Raw genomic sequence first — 17,063 nt, 5'->3', positions numbered from 1 at the left:
ACTACTTTAAAAATGTAGGTTCAATAAGTGCTTTTTTCACAACATTTTCGGTCCCTAAGTGCTTCTCACAGCGATCTGTAAGTGCTTTTCGCAACAATGTAGCACCCTAAGTCCATCGCTAAGTGCTTTTCGCCGGCACGACAGGGGGGGGGCTGGTAGGGAAAGGGGGGTGGGGGAGAGTAACGGTAGGGGCCCCAGTACACTGCTTTGCCCGGGGGCCCACAATGCTGTAAAAACGGCCCTGCCCGAGGTCAGGATTGAACATGCGTCTCTGGCGCTAAAAGGCAGCAGCTCGACCAGCTGCTCCGCCCTATGCCAGATGTATCAACATTAAGCACAAAATATCCTGGGACTCAAATAGTCTTCCTTTATTACAAAACAATTAAACAAAACATGAGATTATGTTCTTGGTGATGGGGAGAGTAACAAGGGATCAGTTTGAGCTTAGCCTTTGTTAGCATTCAAACTGTCACCTTCCAGACTGTCATTCATTTTGAGTGTGCACACAATCTTCATGATTAACCATATCCAAGAAAATGTATTGATAAAACATGGTTGGTTGATTGACTAAACAGACAGAGAGAACACTTTTCCGTTTTTAGTTCAATCCTTTGAGCAACCTAATTCAAGAGCCACGCTATTTTATCAAGTCATATTTTAACAACATCAAAATCTACATCTTCCAGCAAAGGTGATTCGGGGCACTTCCTTCAAACCAGACATTTTAGTCAAGCCAGGAATTTAAGAAAATCGCTTGGAGAGTTTACAAATAAATGATCTATGACACATGTAAATACTGTAAAATTATAATTGCAAAATATCTTCAGCTGTTACAAAAGTATGGTTTATGTGTATTAATATCTCAATTTCATCGATGAAACAAAATAATTTCACTTTAGACTTTTACCATAAAGTCTGGTGCTGGTGAGTGCGATGACAACATTTGAACAAAAATAAAATAGGAATTGGGCTTTTTTTCCCCCATGAAATACAAATGAAGAAATAAGTTTGATTTCCAGTTTAGCCGTGAATGCAGCTAGTAATGTTATAACAGAAGGAGGAAATCAACTTCTGCTACTTTATGCCCCATTTATTGAGGTAAAGAATGACCTGTACCGTAATCGCATTTTTTTACCTTTGTTCCACATTCCCAAGTAATCTGTTTAAAGTGTACCGTTATATGAATTGTTAAATTGAAATTAGAAGACATTTGATGTTATTTCAACTTTATATTAACATTTTATAATAATCTTCCTGGGATTAGATTTATTTTGACTTGTGTATATATATCTTGTGCTCTGGAAATACAATGGGTACTTTGCCTAAGACAGAACATGATGGATCCTACTGATCTCTGCTAACCACATGATTAAAACTGCTTATGATGCAGTCCTAAGTAGAAAATATTTTGGAGAATCCAAATATGACATTCACCAAGATAAAAACCACTGCTGCTAATTTTACAACTCCAGGCATGTCGCACTTTGCAAACTATCAGAAGCAACATTCATAAGGTGCCTGCAGAGTTTGCAGTAAATACATGGGGAAAATATACGTAAATCTTTGCAACAATTTCCAACCTTTTACGATCCTGATCTTTTATAGTTTAAATAAAATTGGTTTGCCAGTGGTCATTCCAAACAGCACTGAAATGTTATTGGCATCAAATGGAAGACCTCTTCAGCAGTTGGTAACTTGCCAGCACATAATTAATCCAAGCAACTTCAAACAATAGTCATCACTTTCAAATACCTATTGAAGGATCTGATTCATCTTCACAAAACAGTGCAAATAAGCCGAGTTCTCGAACAAGGTTTTAAATTGCCTGGTATTAGGCATCTTTGGAAAGGCACAGTGTTAATGGTTTCCAGATCGAATGTTTTACCGAGCCCAAGTACTCGATCATATCCAGGAGTTCAGTCAGCACTTGCACCTTGGAAAAGTTGATCGCTCATGCTTGGAGCATCAGGATCCTCTTCGTGCTCCTGTAATGAAGAATTCATTAGTAAACTTCATGATGCAAGTAAAAGCCGAAAAGCTTTAGGTCTTTCAATGCAATGTTTTGTATCTGAAAGATGCAGTGTTTTACTATTAGTTACATGTTATCACAAGGATTTTTGATACTAATTTTATAAGTTTTAAAGATAATCTATGGGAAACAAAGTATGGATCATGCAATTAGTTATTCTTCCTTCTCTCCTGGAGAAATGTCTTGTCATGGATTTCATGGGCATCAGAACCCCTTGGATAACTGATCGAAGTAAAACAGAACAATAGAGTAGAGGAATGGGCTCTTCGGCCCGACATCTGTGTCGATCGACCATGATGCCAACATAAACTGCAAATTTGCCTACATCTATCTTTCTATAGCTATCTATCTATACTACTAAAACTTTCGGTTTGTTTGTGTGTATGTGTTTATGTGTGTACCATGCCCTCTACACAGCCAAAACGGTACACGAGAGCACGACAATTTTAAGCCCACCCTACTCACCATTCCCGTGGTGTGAATAAACCCACTTTTGTTTCTCTTTAAAAACAATTTACCTAATAAACTTTAATAAATGCGTTCCCCCTCCCCCCTACCCCTGGAGGACAAGCGGGAGGACTGGTGCCCGTCCCGGCATGCCCCGCGCCTGACCTTCCTCCCGTGGTGCAGCGCGGTAGCAGTGAATCCACAAGATGGCCATCACCGCCGCGTTGCAGGAGAGGCTTCGGCTCCAAGCCCGGCCCGCAGGAGAAATGGGGCCGAGGTCAGTGTCTTCTCCCTGTCCACTCTCGCCCACCCACGGCCCCGGGAGACATTCCCCGCTGGCAATGGGTCCATGCCGTCACCGCCGTTCCCCACCGCTCACAGCCGAGCTGCAGGAGATGCTTCAGCTCCACGCCCGGCCCGCAGGAGAAACAGGGTCGGGATCAGCCTTTTCCCTGTCTCCCCTTGCCTGTCCACGGCCACGGGGGCACTCCCCGCCCGGCAATTGGCCCACGGTTGAGGGGAGTGGGGATGGAGGGGAGGGGGGAGAGGAGAAGGGATGGGGGAGAGGAGAAGGGAGGGAGGGGGGTAGGAATGGGGAAGGGGTTGGGGAGGAGGGGAGGGGGGAGGGAGGGACCTGCCTCAACTACTACTACTGGTAGCTCATTCTGACCCAGCACCTTCTGTGTCGAGGTTGGAAAGAGGTTTTTTTTTAAAATGAGGGATGCAAGGTAATGCAAAAATTGATTACATCAATTGCATCACATGCTAACCCATCATGGAATGTCTGTCCATGAGGGTGAAGATGATTGGCTGCAAGGGGAAGAATAGTATCACTGAATAAAATCCTACACAGAAAAACTTTCCACACTCACCTTTGGTTCTTTGACTTCAAAGTCCTCTCCATACTGAATGGAAAAGTCAATGTGCTGCAGTGTGATGGAAATACATTCATCATCGGAACGGTCAAATGGTAAAAAACGAACCATGCTGTAGTCATCAACCTAAAAAGACAGTTAAAGATCATCACTAAAAATCATCCCAATGACAAACCCGTCAAATAGTTTACCAAATTCTAGATCCCCAAAATTTTACCGGAGAAGGGGCGGCACAGTGACGCAGCAGTAGAGTTGCTGCCTTACAACACCAGAGACCCAGGGTCAAACCTGATTACGGGTGCTGTCTGTATGGAGTTTGTATATTCTACCCGTGACTGCATGGGTTTTCCCTGGATTCCTCCCACACTTCCAAGACGTACAGATTTGTAGGTTCATTTGGTTTGAAAAAAATTGTAAATTGTCCCTAGTGTGTAGGATAGTGTGGGATCGCTGGTTCATATTCATATTCAGCTAATTACAATTTTGTTTCTTTGATTTCAGCAAATGATACTTACCAATCCACAAATTGCTTTGGTTAATTTCTTAAATTTCTTGCTTTTCCAAATATCAGAGGAGTCTTGCATATGTGAATACATATCGGGGTCTAAATATCTTAATGAAAATAATTAGATGGAAATATTATTGATATTGCCACAGGACAAATTCTGTAAATGTAGACAACTATTACGAAACACTGCAGTTTTACAAAGTATATTTTCAAATGATGGAGACGGTGAGATCAAAGAGATATCCATCACAGGAGATAGACTATCGACTGACGTCTATTATAAACGTACTGACTCCCAGAGCTATCTAGGCTACACTTCTTCTCACCCTGCCTCCTACACTTGCTATTGAGGGCGTGCAGCGTAGGTTTACTAGGTTAATTCCCGGAATGGCGGGACTGTCATATGTTGAAAGACTGGAGCGACTAGGTTTGTATACACTGGAATTTAGAAGGATGAGAGGGGATCTTATCGAAACGTATAAAATTATTAAGGGGTTGGACACGTTAGAGGCAGGAAACATGTTCCCAATGTTGGGGGAGTGCCACAGTTTAAGAATAAGGGGTAGGCCATTTAGAACAGAGATGAGGAAAAACTTTTTTAGTCAGAGAGTTGTGAATCTGTGGAATTCTCTGTCTCAGAAGGCAGTGGAGGCCAATTCTCTGAATACATTCAAGAGAGAGTTAGATAGAGCTCTTAAGGATAGCGGAGTCAGGGGGTATGGGGAGAAGGCAGGAACGGGGTACTGATTGAGAATGATCAGCCATGATCACATTGAATGGCGGTGCTGGCTCGAAGGGCCGAATGGCCTTCTCCTGCACCTATTTTCTATTGTCTATTGTCTACACTCTATCCCCATCTCCCAATTCCTCCATCTATGCCGCATCTGCACCCTAGATGAGGTGTTCTATACCAGTCTTTAGGGAATGGGGGTTCCCCCCTTTCCTCAAAGATAAGGCTCTCACACGGGTCTCCTCGGTATCCCGCAGCTCCACTCTTGTTCCACCTCCCCCAGTCGCAACAGAGATGGAGTGCCCCTAGTCCTCACCTTTCACTCCGACACTTTCACCACCCCAATGGGATCTCCACATCTTCCATCTCCATCCCTTACCATTTTCTACGTAGACCGTTCCCTCCGCAGCTCCCTGGTTAACTTATCCCTTCCCACCCAAACCACCCCCTCCCCAGGTACTTTCCCCCTGCCACGGCAGTAGATGCAACACCTGTCCCTACACCTCCTGCCTCGTCTCCGTCCAAAGACACCAACAGTTCTTTCAGGTGAGGCAGAGATTCACTTACACCTCCTCCAACCTCATCTACTGTATGCGCTGTTCTGGTGTGGACTCCTATATATCGACGAAGCCAAGCGTAGACTGGGCGATCGTTTTGCTGAACACCTTTGCTCAGTCCACTTGGGACTACACAAATCGACTGATTGCTAAACACTTTAACTCCCCATCCCATTCCCATACTGACCTTTATGTTCTGGGTCCCTTCCACTGTCAAAGTGAGGCCAAACGTAAATTGGAGGAACAGCACCTCATATTTCGCTTGGAAGGTTTACAACCCAGCGGTATGAATATTGATTTCTCTAACTTGAAGTAGCCCTTGCTTTCCCTCTCACTGTCCCTCCCCCACCCTAGTGCTCCAACTAGTTTCACTGTCCTGATTAATTTTGTTTGCCTTATTGTCACCTTCCCCTCAGCCAACAATGAACCATTCTACATTTCCTTGATCATCGTCTGCTTTGAACTGTCCTTTTGCTATTCAAAAATGCAAAGGCTGGTAAACAAAATTCCTCTCCGAAACCGTACACCACTTTGTGTAACGTGTATTTGTCAATATGATCATTAGTCACAAAATAATATTTTGCTTACTTTTCAATTTCTTTTTTTGCTTTCTTGTTAAGTAAATCCATTTTTGTCATGATGTTAACCTGCGGAATTTCCAGAGATACCATAGCACTGAGGGCTGCCATTACACCTGATACAAACTAAGAAAATTGTAACGTTACATATCTGCATGTTTAGCAGGAAGAAACAGAATTATGCCATGCACATACAATTAAGAGAAATCATGCACGATTTAAGATTGGCACCGTGGTGCAGCTGGTAGAGTCGCTGCCTCACAGCGCCAGAGATCCGGGTTCAATCCTGACTTTGGGTGCTGTCTGTGGAGTTTGCTCGTTCCCCCTGTGACTGCATGGGCTTCCTCCGCATTCCTCCCACATCCCAAATTCATGTGGGTTTGTAGGTTAATTGGTCTCTGTAAATTGCTCCAAATGTGTTGGGAGTGAATGAGAAAGTGCAATACAATAGAACTAGTGTGAACGGGTGATCGATGGTTGGAGTGGGCTCGGCGGACTGAAAGACCCGTTTCAGCCCAATCTATCAAAAAGAATGCTGGTGGAAAATGTTTGGGTCAAATGTGTAATGTAGATCCCAGATTCTATTTCTGACATGTTGATTTCACCCGTCTCAGATGGAGTTAGTAACAAATGACCCTGGTGTTCTTAATCTAAAATGGGGGGGGGGGAAACAAACTGCTATCTGATCTCTTGAAAAGCCCATCCCAATTAATTAGAACGGAACTGTATCAGACGCAAGCCTACTACTGTGACTCCAGTAATCGAATAGGCAGCTGGCACTCAGAATCTAACCTAACATGGAACAATGTATACAATACTGCCGATTGTCTGGAATTGTTCTCCTCTAAATCAAAGATTAAACCAATGCAAAAAACAGGAAAATATAATTGGGGGAAAAGTAGATTACACGTTCTCCTTTTGCATGTCAATTTAATAAAAATTGGAGATTATAATAACGCAAGTTAAACAATAATTAGATGGCAACAACAACTTCAATTATTGAATGGTGTTCATTACCTTAAACGACTCCACCATAAACTGAGAATCAACTAGAAATACCCCACAAACACGAAACTCCCACTGCTGTAACTGGTCCACAAGCTGTCTCATTATTGGCAGGTGAGTATATAGCTCAATCTGTCCTATAGATAATCGATAAAAACACATTAAGGTACAATGCATTTGTAGATCCAACAGTTAGAGCTTATTACATTTGAAATAAAGGGCTCTGATAAGAAGTGAATCCGGAAATACAACTCTCCCATAAGAAATGCCTATTTAAACCCCAAATCAAAATCACCAGATGGTGCTGTGGTAAAAGGATCATCATGCCGGATGCTTGGTTGTACAGATCACTAGGTCCTATCCAAAACATATCTATGCGACTGTAGATAGAAAATTCTAATATGGATGTTGAATGAGAGATCAGTCAGGACTGTTTTTTCCTACTTTCTTTTAATTGGGTGTTGTTATGATTCATACTAATGATTACTGTTTGAATTCTCCAAATAAAGAAAGGGTTTTGGGGCTGCTAACATTCATATTGTCCCACCCCCAGCTTTCTCCTTCATGCCATAATCAGGCTGAAGAAGGGTCCCAACCCAAAACATCACCTATCCATTGCCCTCCAGAAATGCGGCCTGACCCCGCTGAGTTATCCCAACATTGTTTCTTTTTTTGTAAACCAGTTCCTACATTCATATGTCAAGAGTCAATAGCTTCAGGAGAGGAAGGGAAAATAATCATAAGGCATTTGGAATACCATAACTCAATACAATTAAATTATCATTAACTAAATTATATATATATTTTAATAGTGTATGTCATTGGGCTCTAGCCGAGGAATGGAGCAAGCAGCCAACTAGATTTTGCTGCAGGGGAAGCTAAATGTTACTAGAACTTAATAGCATTTTAAATAAAAATGAGTGTATAACCAGAGGTCTCAGATTTACAGTAATTGGCCAAAGAGCCAAACCAGAAATGAGCAAAGTGGAAAGCACAATGTGCTGGAGTAACTCAGCGGATCAGGCAGCATCGGTGGAGGGTATGGACAGATGACATTTCGGGTCAGGACCCTCTTTAAGCTCCACTGAGCTACTCCAGCACTTTGTATTTTGCCCAAGATTCCAGCATCTGCACTTCCTAGTGTCTCCATGATAGATTCTTGATTAGTACGGGTGTCAGGGGTTATGGGGAGAAGGCAGGAGAATGGGTTAGGAGGGAGAAATAGATCAGCCATGATTAAATGGCGGAGTAGACTTGATAGGCCGAATGACCTAATTCTGTTCCTGTCACTTATGACCTTATAATGGTTTCCTATCACACAGATTTGCTAAAATTTAGAATATTTTTCTTGTAAAGGTGTTGATAGATGAGGAATTGAAGGATGAAAAATTGAACAGCTATTGGGTAACAGGAGAGAAATGTGACTAATGAGACAAGTCTTTCAGAGATTCAGTAGAGGTATGAAGAATCTCTAGTTTCTTCAGTTTCATTCTATGATTCTTTAACTGGTGGGTGCCTGGAATAAGCTGCCAGTGGCATTTAGAAGCTTTTGGTTAGGCACATGGATATGGATCATGTGCAGGCAGATGAGATTAGGTTATGTTAATATCATGTTTGACACAGATATTGTGGACCAAAGGGTCTGTGTCTGTGTAAGAAGGAACTGCAGATACTGGTTTAAACCGAAGATAGACACAAAAAGCTGGAGTAACTCAGCAGGACAGACAGCATCTCTGGAGAGAAGGAATGGGTGACGTTTCGAAACGAGGCTCTTCTTTAGCCTTCTGTGCTGTACTTTTCTATGTTCTCGGAGAACGATGATCATAGTTCAAAGCCTCCTGGAAGATATGCAACATCCTCTTTTGGGAATTGCCAGACCATGGGATGTAGGCCAAACGGGCCAAAGGGAGTTTAGATCAGGCATCTAGGTTGGCATGGTCAATTTGGGCCAAAGCGCCGGTTTCTGTCCTCTATGACTTTCTGAACTGTAAGACTGTTCAAACTGGCATGGAAGCACCTATGAAGGTACCGAGCCATTCAAGTATCATCAACAGGTGAAAGAAGGGGGGTGCAACCCTTCCTCCCCTCTGTTAACAAGCTTCTAGGTGGTCCTTCCATAAGCTAGGTAGTTCAATTCATATCTACTCAATCGAACATTGGATTATGTCTTTGGAACTGCTATGCTAAAATGCTGAGATAATATTCTACACCCTATAGCTTCCCCTTTGCTCTATCTATTGAGGTTGAACTGATGGTATATCTGGTCTGTTTGGATAACATGGAAAACAAAGCTTTTCACTGTACCTCTGTGACAAGTGACAATAATAAACCCAATCCTAAAATAACCCACCTACCGTCACCATCAAACTCCAACTGCAGTTTGATTGGTTGTGGTTTGCAAATTCTCACTTGTTACCTGACAACCCACAGAACGGTGGTGGTACCTAGTCAACCTCAATCCTGAGAATCTGCCAACAAAGATGCCCAGAGCAGTAGAGGAAATAAATGTAGATCGGTACGTACCTGGACAATCAAAGAGTATATAATCATCCTCCACGTGACCAAGGCAATCTGCCAACCAATCAAAGTTGTTGGCAAAGTATTCCATGCAGAAAATGAGCCCACCATTGGGACCAAATCTCAATGAGTCATCTTCCATCACATCGTCTACTTGGATGAGCTCCCGGATATCTGTATCAATTAACAATAAGTAGAAAGCTTAACTTACTCTGAGATATCAAATTTATATCCATTTTAAAACCAGACCTTGCAGCAAAATGTTTAAGTGAGAGTTGTGACATCTAAATGTTCACTTTCTTTTGCAAAACCATGTGAATATATCACAGAATCAGAATACTGTTAAAACTTTTGTACTTAATATAATTGTATTTATTTGTTTTTGCATTTATTGCATATATGTTTTTACGCACCGTCAGGATTGGCTATTTTTTAATTTTGTTGTACTCGTTGCAATGACAATAAATGAATATTATTATTATTATCATTATTAAGCTGATGAAGAGCTGCCAATTTTTCAGTGCAACCAATTCCCACACGGTTATCCTGCAAGTCTTTGTAATAACAACTGTGTACAAGGTGTCTTGGAACTTATGGCCCAGTGTATGTAAAAATGTACAGTGTGGGGAGGAGTGCAATGACAATTTAGCCTGCAGGCATTTTCTTGCTCCAAAGAACAGACTGTAGACTCATCAGGATATTACTAATTAGACTGGGCCACGTGTATATGCAGGAAATGGAGGGATATGGATTATTTATTAGTTTAACTTCGCACCATGTACGGCGCAAACATAGTGGGCCAAAGAGCCTGTTCCTGTGTCATACTGTTCTATGTTAACTAGGGGGGAAGCAACAACACTCCTATTCATCTGACTTCAATGATTTTCTTCAGCTCATAATCTGTCCCAAAGGAGAAATATATTTTCATGGATTTATTAACAGCCTTATTGTATTTAACTAAAACATAAGTACCGGCGCCACAGTGACAGAACATGTAGTGCTGCTGCCTCACAGTTCTGGAGATCAGGCTCAAACTTGGCATCAGGTGTTGGATGTGCAAACTCAACATATTCTTCCCGTCTGTGTGGTTTTCCCCTGGGTATGCCAGCACTTCTCTGGGAGGAAGCTGGCATACCCAGGGGGGGAAAAAAAAAAAATCACAGACAGGCTGTTATTTTGCTACTACAAATTATCTCCTGTATCAGTGAACGGAAAGTTAATGGGCATGGGATAAAGAATAGATTACAAGGAATAGGATTAATCTGAGAGCTGGTATTCCCCTCAATTGGTCAAATAGCCTCTTTGCTTACTGTAATGGAATATGAAATGTGAAAAGAAAATTTCATTTAATTTAAATCCCAAATTAAAGATGTTTCATGAAGGAGAATGATATGATATGCTCATATGTCTTCAACATTTAAGGATATTGAAAATAAATCACAAAGACAAAATATTAAAGAAAATCATCAGATTTTTATTAATGTATATTGTCTTAGACTTGCCCGTAAATCAACAGAAAAGGAAGTCTAGAATCATTGAGTCCTCCAGCAGGGAAACTGACCCTTTGACACAACTCATCCACGAAGAACAAGGTGCTTCATTTAAGCTAGCCCCATTTGCCCATGTTTGGCCCTCATCGCTCTAAAGCTTTCCTATCCATGTACATGTCCAAATGTTTTTTTAAATATTATTACTGTATCTGCCTCATCTATTTCCTCCAACAGCTCATTCCACATACCCATCATCCTCTGTTTGAAAAGTTTGCCCTTCAGGCTCCTAATATATATTTTCCCTCTTTCCTTAAACCTATGCTCTCTAGTTCTTAATTCCGCTCTCCTGGGGAAAAGACATTCCCTCATGATTTTATACACTTCTATAAGATCAGGCACTCTAAGGAATAAAGTCCTAGACTGCCCAACTTTTCCCTATAGCTGACTTCTCCCTTGAGTCCTGGCAATATTCTCGTAAATTTTCTATGTACTCTTTCCAAGATAGCATAAAATGAAATGTAAATGGTTTGTCGAGTATCGAACATCATTTCACAGAAGAGAATTGAGCGATATCAAATTAGAATGGAATTAAACAATCTTTTTACCGGATAATGTGTTTTCCCGGTAAATGTTATTCATTTATCAGAAACATGACATTCCCAAAGACTTTCCCATCACACAACATATTTTAATACATTTCAATAGTTTTTTGAGGTTTTATGATTACATCATTTTGTTTGCACAAAATTATATTAGCAGTTTATAGTCAATATCCACAATTATTATACACATACTTCAAAAGTATGTTTATAAATCTCATGTTTGTATAATTTTTTTAATCAACGTTTTAAAGATAATTTGTAAAAATCATAAGCCAACTTGCCTGCCGAAACAGGGTAGTCGAAATATTCGGCAGCAGGGTCAAGGTTCACAACCTGCACAGACCGATTCAACACCTCACAATGCTGCTGTATGGTAGAACAATAAGTGCTCTGGAATGAAAGAAGACTACATGTATCACATGGTTAAATATACAAATAAAAGAGCATTGACATTTTCCTACATCTCTTCACCTATAATGGTTTATGATTACAAATTTGCAATATTGTAGAGGGTCACTCAAGAAACATACAAATACCACATCTAAACACATTGACATCAGGTTGTATAACACCATTTAAAAGACATTTGGACATGGTTAGGAAAGATTTAAAGGGATATATGGGCCAAATGCAAACAAGTGGGACGAGTGCATATGGGGCATCTTGGTCAGCAGGGGCAAGATGAGCTGAAGGACTTGTTTCCATGTTGTTTTACTCTTTGACGTCTTGTCCAAAAGTATGTTTAGTTTAAAATTAAACTCCAATTAACTTTATATGATCATTTTCATCAAGACTATATAATTACTGTTTAAACCATCACAGAATATTTTTTTAAATAACTTAATTGATGCCTGATCACAAAATCACGAGGTCACAAGATCACATTAAAATCACAAAATTTCAGCAAATGGTTCAGATAATTTTATAAACTGCAAAGAAATGAAATCCACATTAAGACGTTGAAGCTTTTGTACAAAAATTAAATGTCCTTTAAAGGCCATTGAGAATTCAGCCACAAACCATTGTTCATTAGCTGAAATACAAGAGTCAAGAGTGTTTAATTGTCGTATGTACCAAAACTGAATAATGAAATTCGTACTTGCAGCAGCAGAACAGGTCTGTAAACACAGTACTCAATAGTGAAGCCTCGCGACGATGGGGCCTTGGCAGTGGTGAAGCCTCACGGCGGCAGCGATGCCACGTGGGTTAACGCATGGTCGACGAGAGCGTGGAGGCCCGCCGTGAGGGGGGGAGGGGAAGAACAATGGAGGACTTGAAGTGTGGGGACCGCCGTGAGGGGGGTGGGGGGTGAACAGTAGACAATGGGGGGGGGCAGCATGGGGGGACTGTTAGGGTGGGGGAGACAAAAGGGGAGCTGGCGTGCTTTGTAACTTTCTTGCTATTAAGTGCTTTGTAACTTTGGATGCTATTTGTATACATTGTGCATGCAAGCAAAGAATCTCACCATGCCTTGTCACATGTGGCAATAAAGTATTCCTATTCCTAAAGCAAAAAAAAATTTAAATAAAATTAAAAGAGTATTAGTTCAAAACAGAACAAGGCCTGAAGCCTCTTATGCAACCAAGACTGTTTCTAGTTCGCAGTTTTGTTGGTATTTGTCGTGTTCAATAGCCTGATGGTTTATGATTGTTACCAAAGATCTATAAAGTGGAATAAGAATACAATGAGAGGCATGGGACAGTTTTAGGAATCCTGTTACAGAAGTTTTAAGTGTCGTTTTGAGAAAAAAAGTGAGCAGTTTGTTTTTAATTGTCAAGGATCTGAATAGAAGATTGATCTTTTGATTCCTGGCATATTGAAAGGGTTTAAACAACATAAGAAAGTTTAAAATAAGTGTCGTAATGCAGTTGTTTGTTCTGAAACGCTGCTGAAGAGTTGAATCAGGGACCAAAGGATTTTAATTATTCCATGCTGCATGAATGTTCTTTAGTCTTGAGGCATTCTTGACATCGCAAAATTCATCAAGACCACTGCAGAATGACTGATAAAACGTTGCAACAGATTTATTTAGTGGAGTTTAACGAAGCCACGAGGGCAGCTGACTCAGGCAGCCAGACTCAGGCTCGGCCGATGTTGTCCACCTTCCGCGAACGCGCGCCGGCGCCATTTGCTGCCAAAGCCCGCAAGTACCTTGCCGCTGCCGGCGGGCCCCATCACCAGCTGGGCATATCGAGGCATCCCGGGCCAGTTAATGGCGGAGAATCTCTTCGGATTCCGCGGCCTTCAGGTAGGCCTCAACCTCCACCTCGTCGCCATGGCGCCCGGCTACGGAAACCCGGTCGCGGTGACAGCGGCGCAATCAACGCGCGCAGGCGGCGGCTCCTCCTGCAGGCAGTAACCCCTCGCCTCAAACACGAGTGGCAGCAGCCTGCGACACCAGCGGCTTGAGTAAGAGTCCAACGTGTTTATCATATGTACAGACTGCAGCACAACGGGCCTATCACACAATACACAGAGATTATTGTACAGAGCATTGGTGAGGGTATTGAGGAGAGAAGTTGGGAAGTAGACAAGGGTTTGTTTAACATTCTGCAGTTACCTGTGTCTCTAGGTTATGGTCATTCGGTTGTGCAGTGATAAAGGGATAGCTCCGTGTCTCCTCCACAAGGCTAATCTTTTATACCAGCTTCACCCCATCTCTTAATATCTAAAATGCTATTGCTCTCCATCTTGAACTGAACCTCCACAACCTTCTTTAGTATGAACTGCCAAAGATATTAAGGCAGCTCTTCCTATGCTCTCAGGGGTAAAATAGTGACATTTATAATTAAGAATCATAAATATTTTGAAGAATATTTGATTCCATACTTTTACCAGCAATTAAACAAGATGATAGGGGGAAAACGTTTTATTTAACTGTAGAAACAAGGAACTGCAGAATCTGGTTTACACAAAAGGACACAAAATAACTCAGCGGGTCAAGCAGCATCTCTGGACGACAAGGAAAGGTGAAGTTTTGGGTTGAGACCCTGCTTCACATATTATTTAACTGGTCAGTTTTCTCAGGCATTTCAATTGGCAAAATTAAATTCGGTTAATAGAGTTGTCACCACATTGGTGAAGTACTTTGCATGATTTTTTTTCTAGTGGTCACATCTGATTTGCTCTCAGTATATTATTCAAAAGAAAACAGATTTATTATCAGGAAAGCTGTGATTTATTTTCCATTCAAAGTCTTTCAATGAACTAACTTGTAATGAGCGTATGGGGTTAAAGGTGGAAGCTTCATCCTCATATGTAACCTCCCACAGGGAATAACTAATCCACTAATTGATCCACATGATAAAATGAATATTTCCAATATCCCTTTCATGAGCATATTAACAAACCAATCCATTTTTCGATGCCAAAATCTACTTGCTAATTGATCTTGTATGAACTACTAAGTATGATTTACATCTGTGAGAGTGTAAAATATATCAATTTATCATCGGCATATGTGCAGGACAGAACTACAGATGCTGGTTTAAACTGAAGATAGACACAAAATGCTGGAGTAACTCAGTGGGACAGGCAGCATCTCTGGAGAGAAGGAATGGGTGACGTTTTGGATCGAGACCCGAACAAGGGTCTCAACCCAAAACGTCACCCATTCCTTCTCTCCAGAGATGCTGCCTGTCCCGCTGAGATACTCCAGCATTTTGTGTTTGTCATCTGTATATATTGAACTCTGGCTTCAATTGGATGAATGTGAAGTCTACATAAAGACATTTGACCATTGAACCATTTAATTTAAATTGTAATCCAGATTCAGAAGAATGCAGATAGTCACCAATACAATTGGTTCAAATGGAGGTATATGTGATTTACTGTATGCTAATAAGCACATTAATGATGGAATGAAAATAGAATTATCTATAAGATAGCAAATTAGGTTAATTGATTGGTCAATCCAGTATCAGATATTTAAGCAGATTTTTCAGAATAGACAAGAAACAGTAGATACATTGCAATGACAGAGAAAATAATCCAATGAGAGGGTGTGCTTTCTGCAGTTAACTAAATAAAGTTGAAAACTAAGTCAAATTCATAGAAAAGCACATAATTGGACTAAGAGAGACATGGGTTATAGGATTTGAGGAAGTGGGTGTAACAGTTTATTAAATAAAACACAAAGGGTTGGGGTAACTCAGCAGGTTAGGCAGCATCTGTGGAGGACATGGATAGGTGGACATGGGGGTGGAAAGAAAGGGGGGTATGAGGGAGGGGAGAAGGGGGGTTATGAGGGAGGGGAAATTGGGGTTATGAGGGAGGGGAGGGGAGGGGAGGGAAAGGGGGGTATGAGGGAGGGGGGAGAGAGAGGGGGGAGAGAGAGAGAGGGGGGGAGAGAGGGGGGGGAGAGAGGGGGGGGGAGAGAGGGGGGGGGGGAGAGAGGGGGGGGGAGAGAGGAGGGGGGGGGAGAGAGGGGGGGGGAGAGAGGGGGGGGGAGAGAGGGGGGGGAGAGAGGGGGGGGGAGAGAGGGGGGGGGGAGAGAGGGGGGGGGGAGAGAGGGGGGGGAGAGAGGGGGGGGAGAGAGGGGGGGGAGAGAGGGGGGGGGAGAGAGGGGGGGGGAGAGAGGGGGGGGGAGAGAGGGGGGGGGAGAGAGGGGGGGGAGAGAGGGGGGGGGAAGAGAGGGGGGGGGAAGAGAGGGGGGGGGAGAGAGGGGGGGGGAGAGAGGGGGGGGGGAGAGAGGGGGGGGGGAGAGAGGGGGGGGAGAGAGGGGGGGGGAGAGAGAGGGGGGGGGGAGAGAGGGGGGGGGGAGAGAGGGGGGGGGGGAGAGAGGGGGGGGGGAGAGAGGGGGGGGGGAGAGAGGGGGGGGGGGAGAGAGGGGGGGGGGAGAGAGGGGGGGGGAGAGAGGGGGGGATTGTTAAATGTTACCTAAAATTGGAGAATTCAGTAAAGGCACCTGCACTATAAGTTTCCATTGCAGTTCATAAACAACTGTTGCAACAGAACAGGCACCGACTAGCATTGTACAAGTATTGTGCATGTTTACCCTGTACTGATTAATTTTTAAAAAACGATTAAGATAATTAATGAAAATAAAATTTTAAAAGTGAAGTGACCCAGCTAAAACACGTAACAGTTAATTGAGACGTAGTTATTAAATCAATTGTAACATAAATGGCACTAGGTGCATTTTCTAAATCCCTTACCTCAAGAGGTTATGAAGCAGAACCTTAAAGAGATGTGAAGTTTAGTTGGCATTTGTCTAACGGCGTTAGAATTCTCACGCTGTTACACTCCGCTTTGTATCAATTTCTCCCGCTGTCAGCCACGCCCACAGTGAGCGGCATCTCAGTAGAGAGGGAGACTCCCACAAACCAACCTAGTTACTGATGCTCGGATCTGCAGCTGTTTGGTTGAGGTGGGGGTTGGAAGTAACGGGAGCTAAATGAGATATGGACTCCAGGAAACAGGTCACCTTTCTGGAACGAGAGTCTGTTTGCCAAGATCTGCAGCAGCAATCCAAGACTAACGCAGGAGGAAGGCAAGGAGCGCATTTATTATGTCTTACTTTTTCATTCTCTTCCCAGCTCTGACATTTGCAAGAATCAAAACCACAGCTTTTGCTTATCGCCGGTATAAATCAATGAATTTCGCACTTGGAAGCCAATTTAAACTTTTAACGTAGTGCTGGAGTAACTCGTATTTTATGTCTATATTTGCTGGAGTAACTCAGCGGGTCAGGCAGCATCCCTGGAGGGCTGGATATGGGACATTT

The 17,063-nt window shown here is 42.4% G+C and overlaps 1 protein-coding gene across 2 annotated transcripts; it reads right to left on the bottom strand.

The window, feature by feature from the left end:
* Positions 1–353: 353 nt before the first annotated feature.
* gpn3 (GPN-loop GTPase 3) lies at positions 354–16,629 on the bottom strand. 2 transcript variants are annotated; one of them, XM_078421609.1, is made up of 9 exons: positions 16,495–16,629; positions 13,490–13,796; positions 11,620–11,728; positions 9,253–9,420; positions 6,742–6,866; positions 5,735–5,850; positions 3,867–3,963; positions 3,349–3,477; positions 354–1,985 (listed from the first exon to the last, which is right to left on the bottom strand). In XM_078421609.1, exons 2-9 carry the CDS (start codon positions 13,535–13,537, stop codon positions 1,917–1,919), a joined length of 861 nt encoding a protein of 286 aa, XP_078277735.1. In that variant the 5' UTR covers positions 13,538–13,796; positions 16,495–16,629; the 3' UTR covers positions 354–1,916. The 2 variants fall into 2 exon arrangements, with proteins under 2 accessions (XP_078277735.1, XP_078277736.1); XM_078421610.1 differs by having other exon boundaries at positions 13,490–13,742.
* Between the last annotated feature and the right edge of the window lie 434 nt (positions 16,630–17,063).

Source organism: Rhinoraja longicauda, chromosome 25, assembly GCF_053455715.1.
Source record: "Rhinoraja longicauda isolate Sanriku21f chromosome 25, sRhiLon1.1, whole genome shotgun sequence".
Lineage (NCBI taxonomy): Eukaryota > Metazoa > Chordata > Chondrichthyes > Rajiformes > Arhynchobatidae > Rhinoraja > Rhinoraja longicauda.
The sequence above is the reverse complement of the archived record's forward strand: the minus strand, read 5'-3'. Positions and strand labels throughout refer to the sequence as shown.

What these genes read in the sequence shown, in the direction of transcription:
- gpn3 (XM_078421609.1), bottom strand. Translation starts at nt 13,537, where the DNA reads ATGCCTCGATATGCCCAGCTGGTGATGGGGCCCGCCGGCAGCGGCAAG. An exon ending in GGCCCGCCGGCAGCGGCAAG is followed by an intron (nt 11,729 to 13,489) that starts GTACTTGCGGGC and finishes CTTTCATTCCAG; the next exon opens with AGCACTTATTGTTCTACCAT. An exon ending in CGACTACCCTGTTTCGGCAG is followed by an intron (nt 9,421 to 11,619) that starts GCAAGTTGGCTT and finishes TAATTGATACAG; the next exon opens with ATATCCGGGAGCTCATCCAA.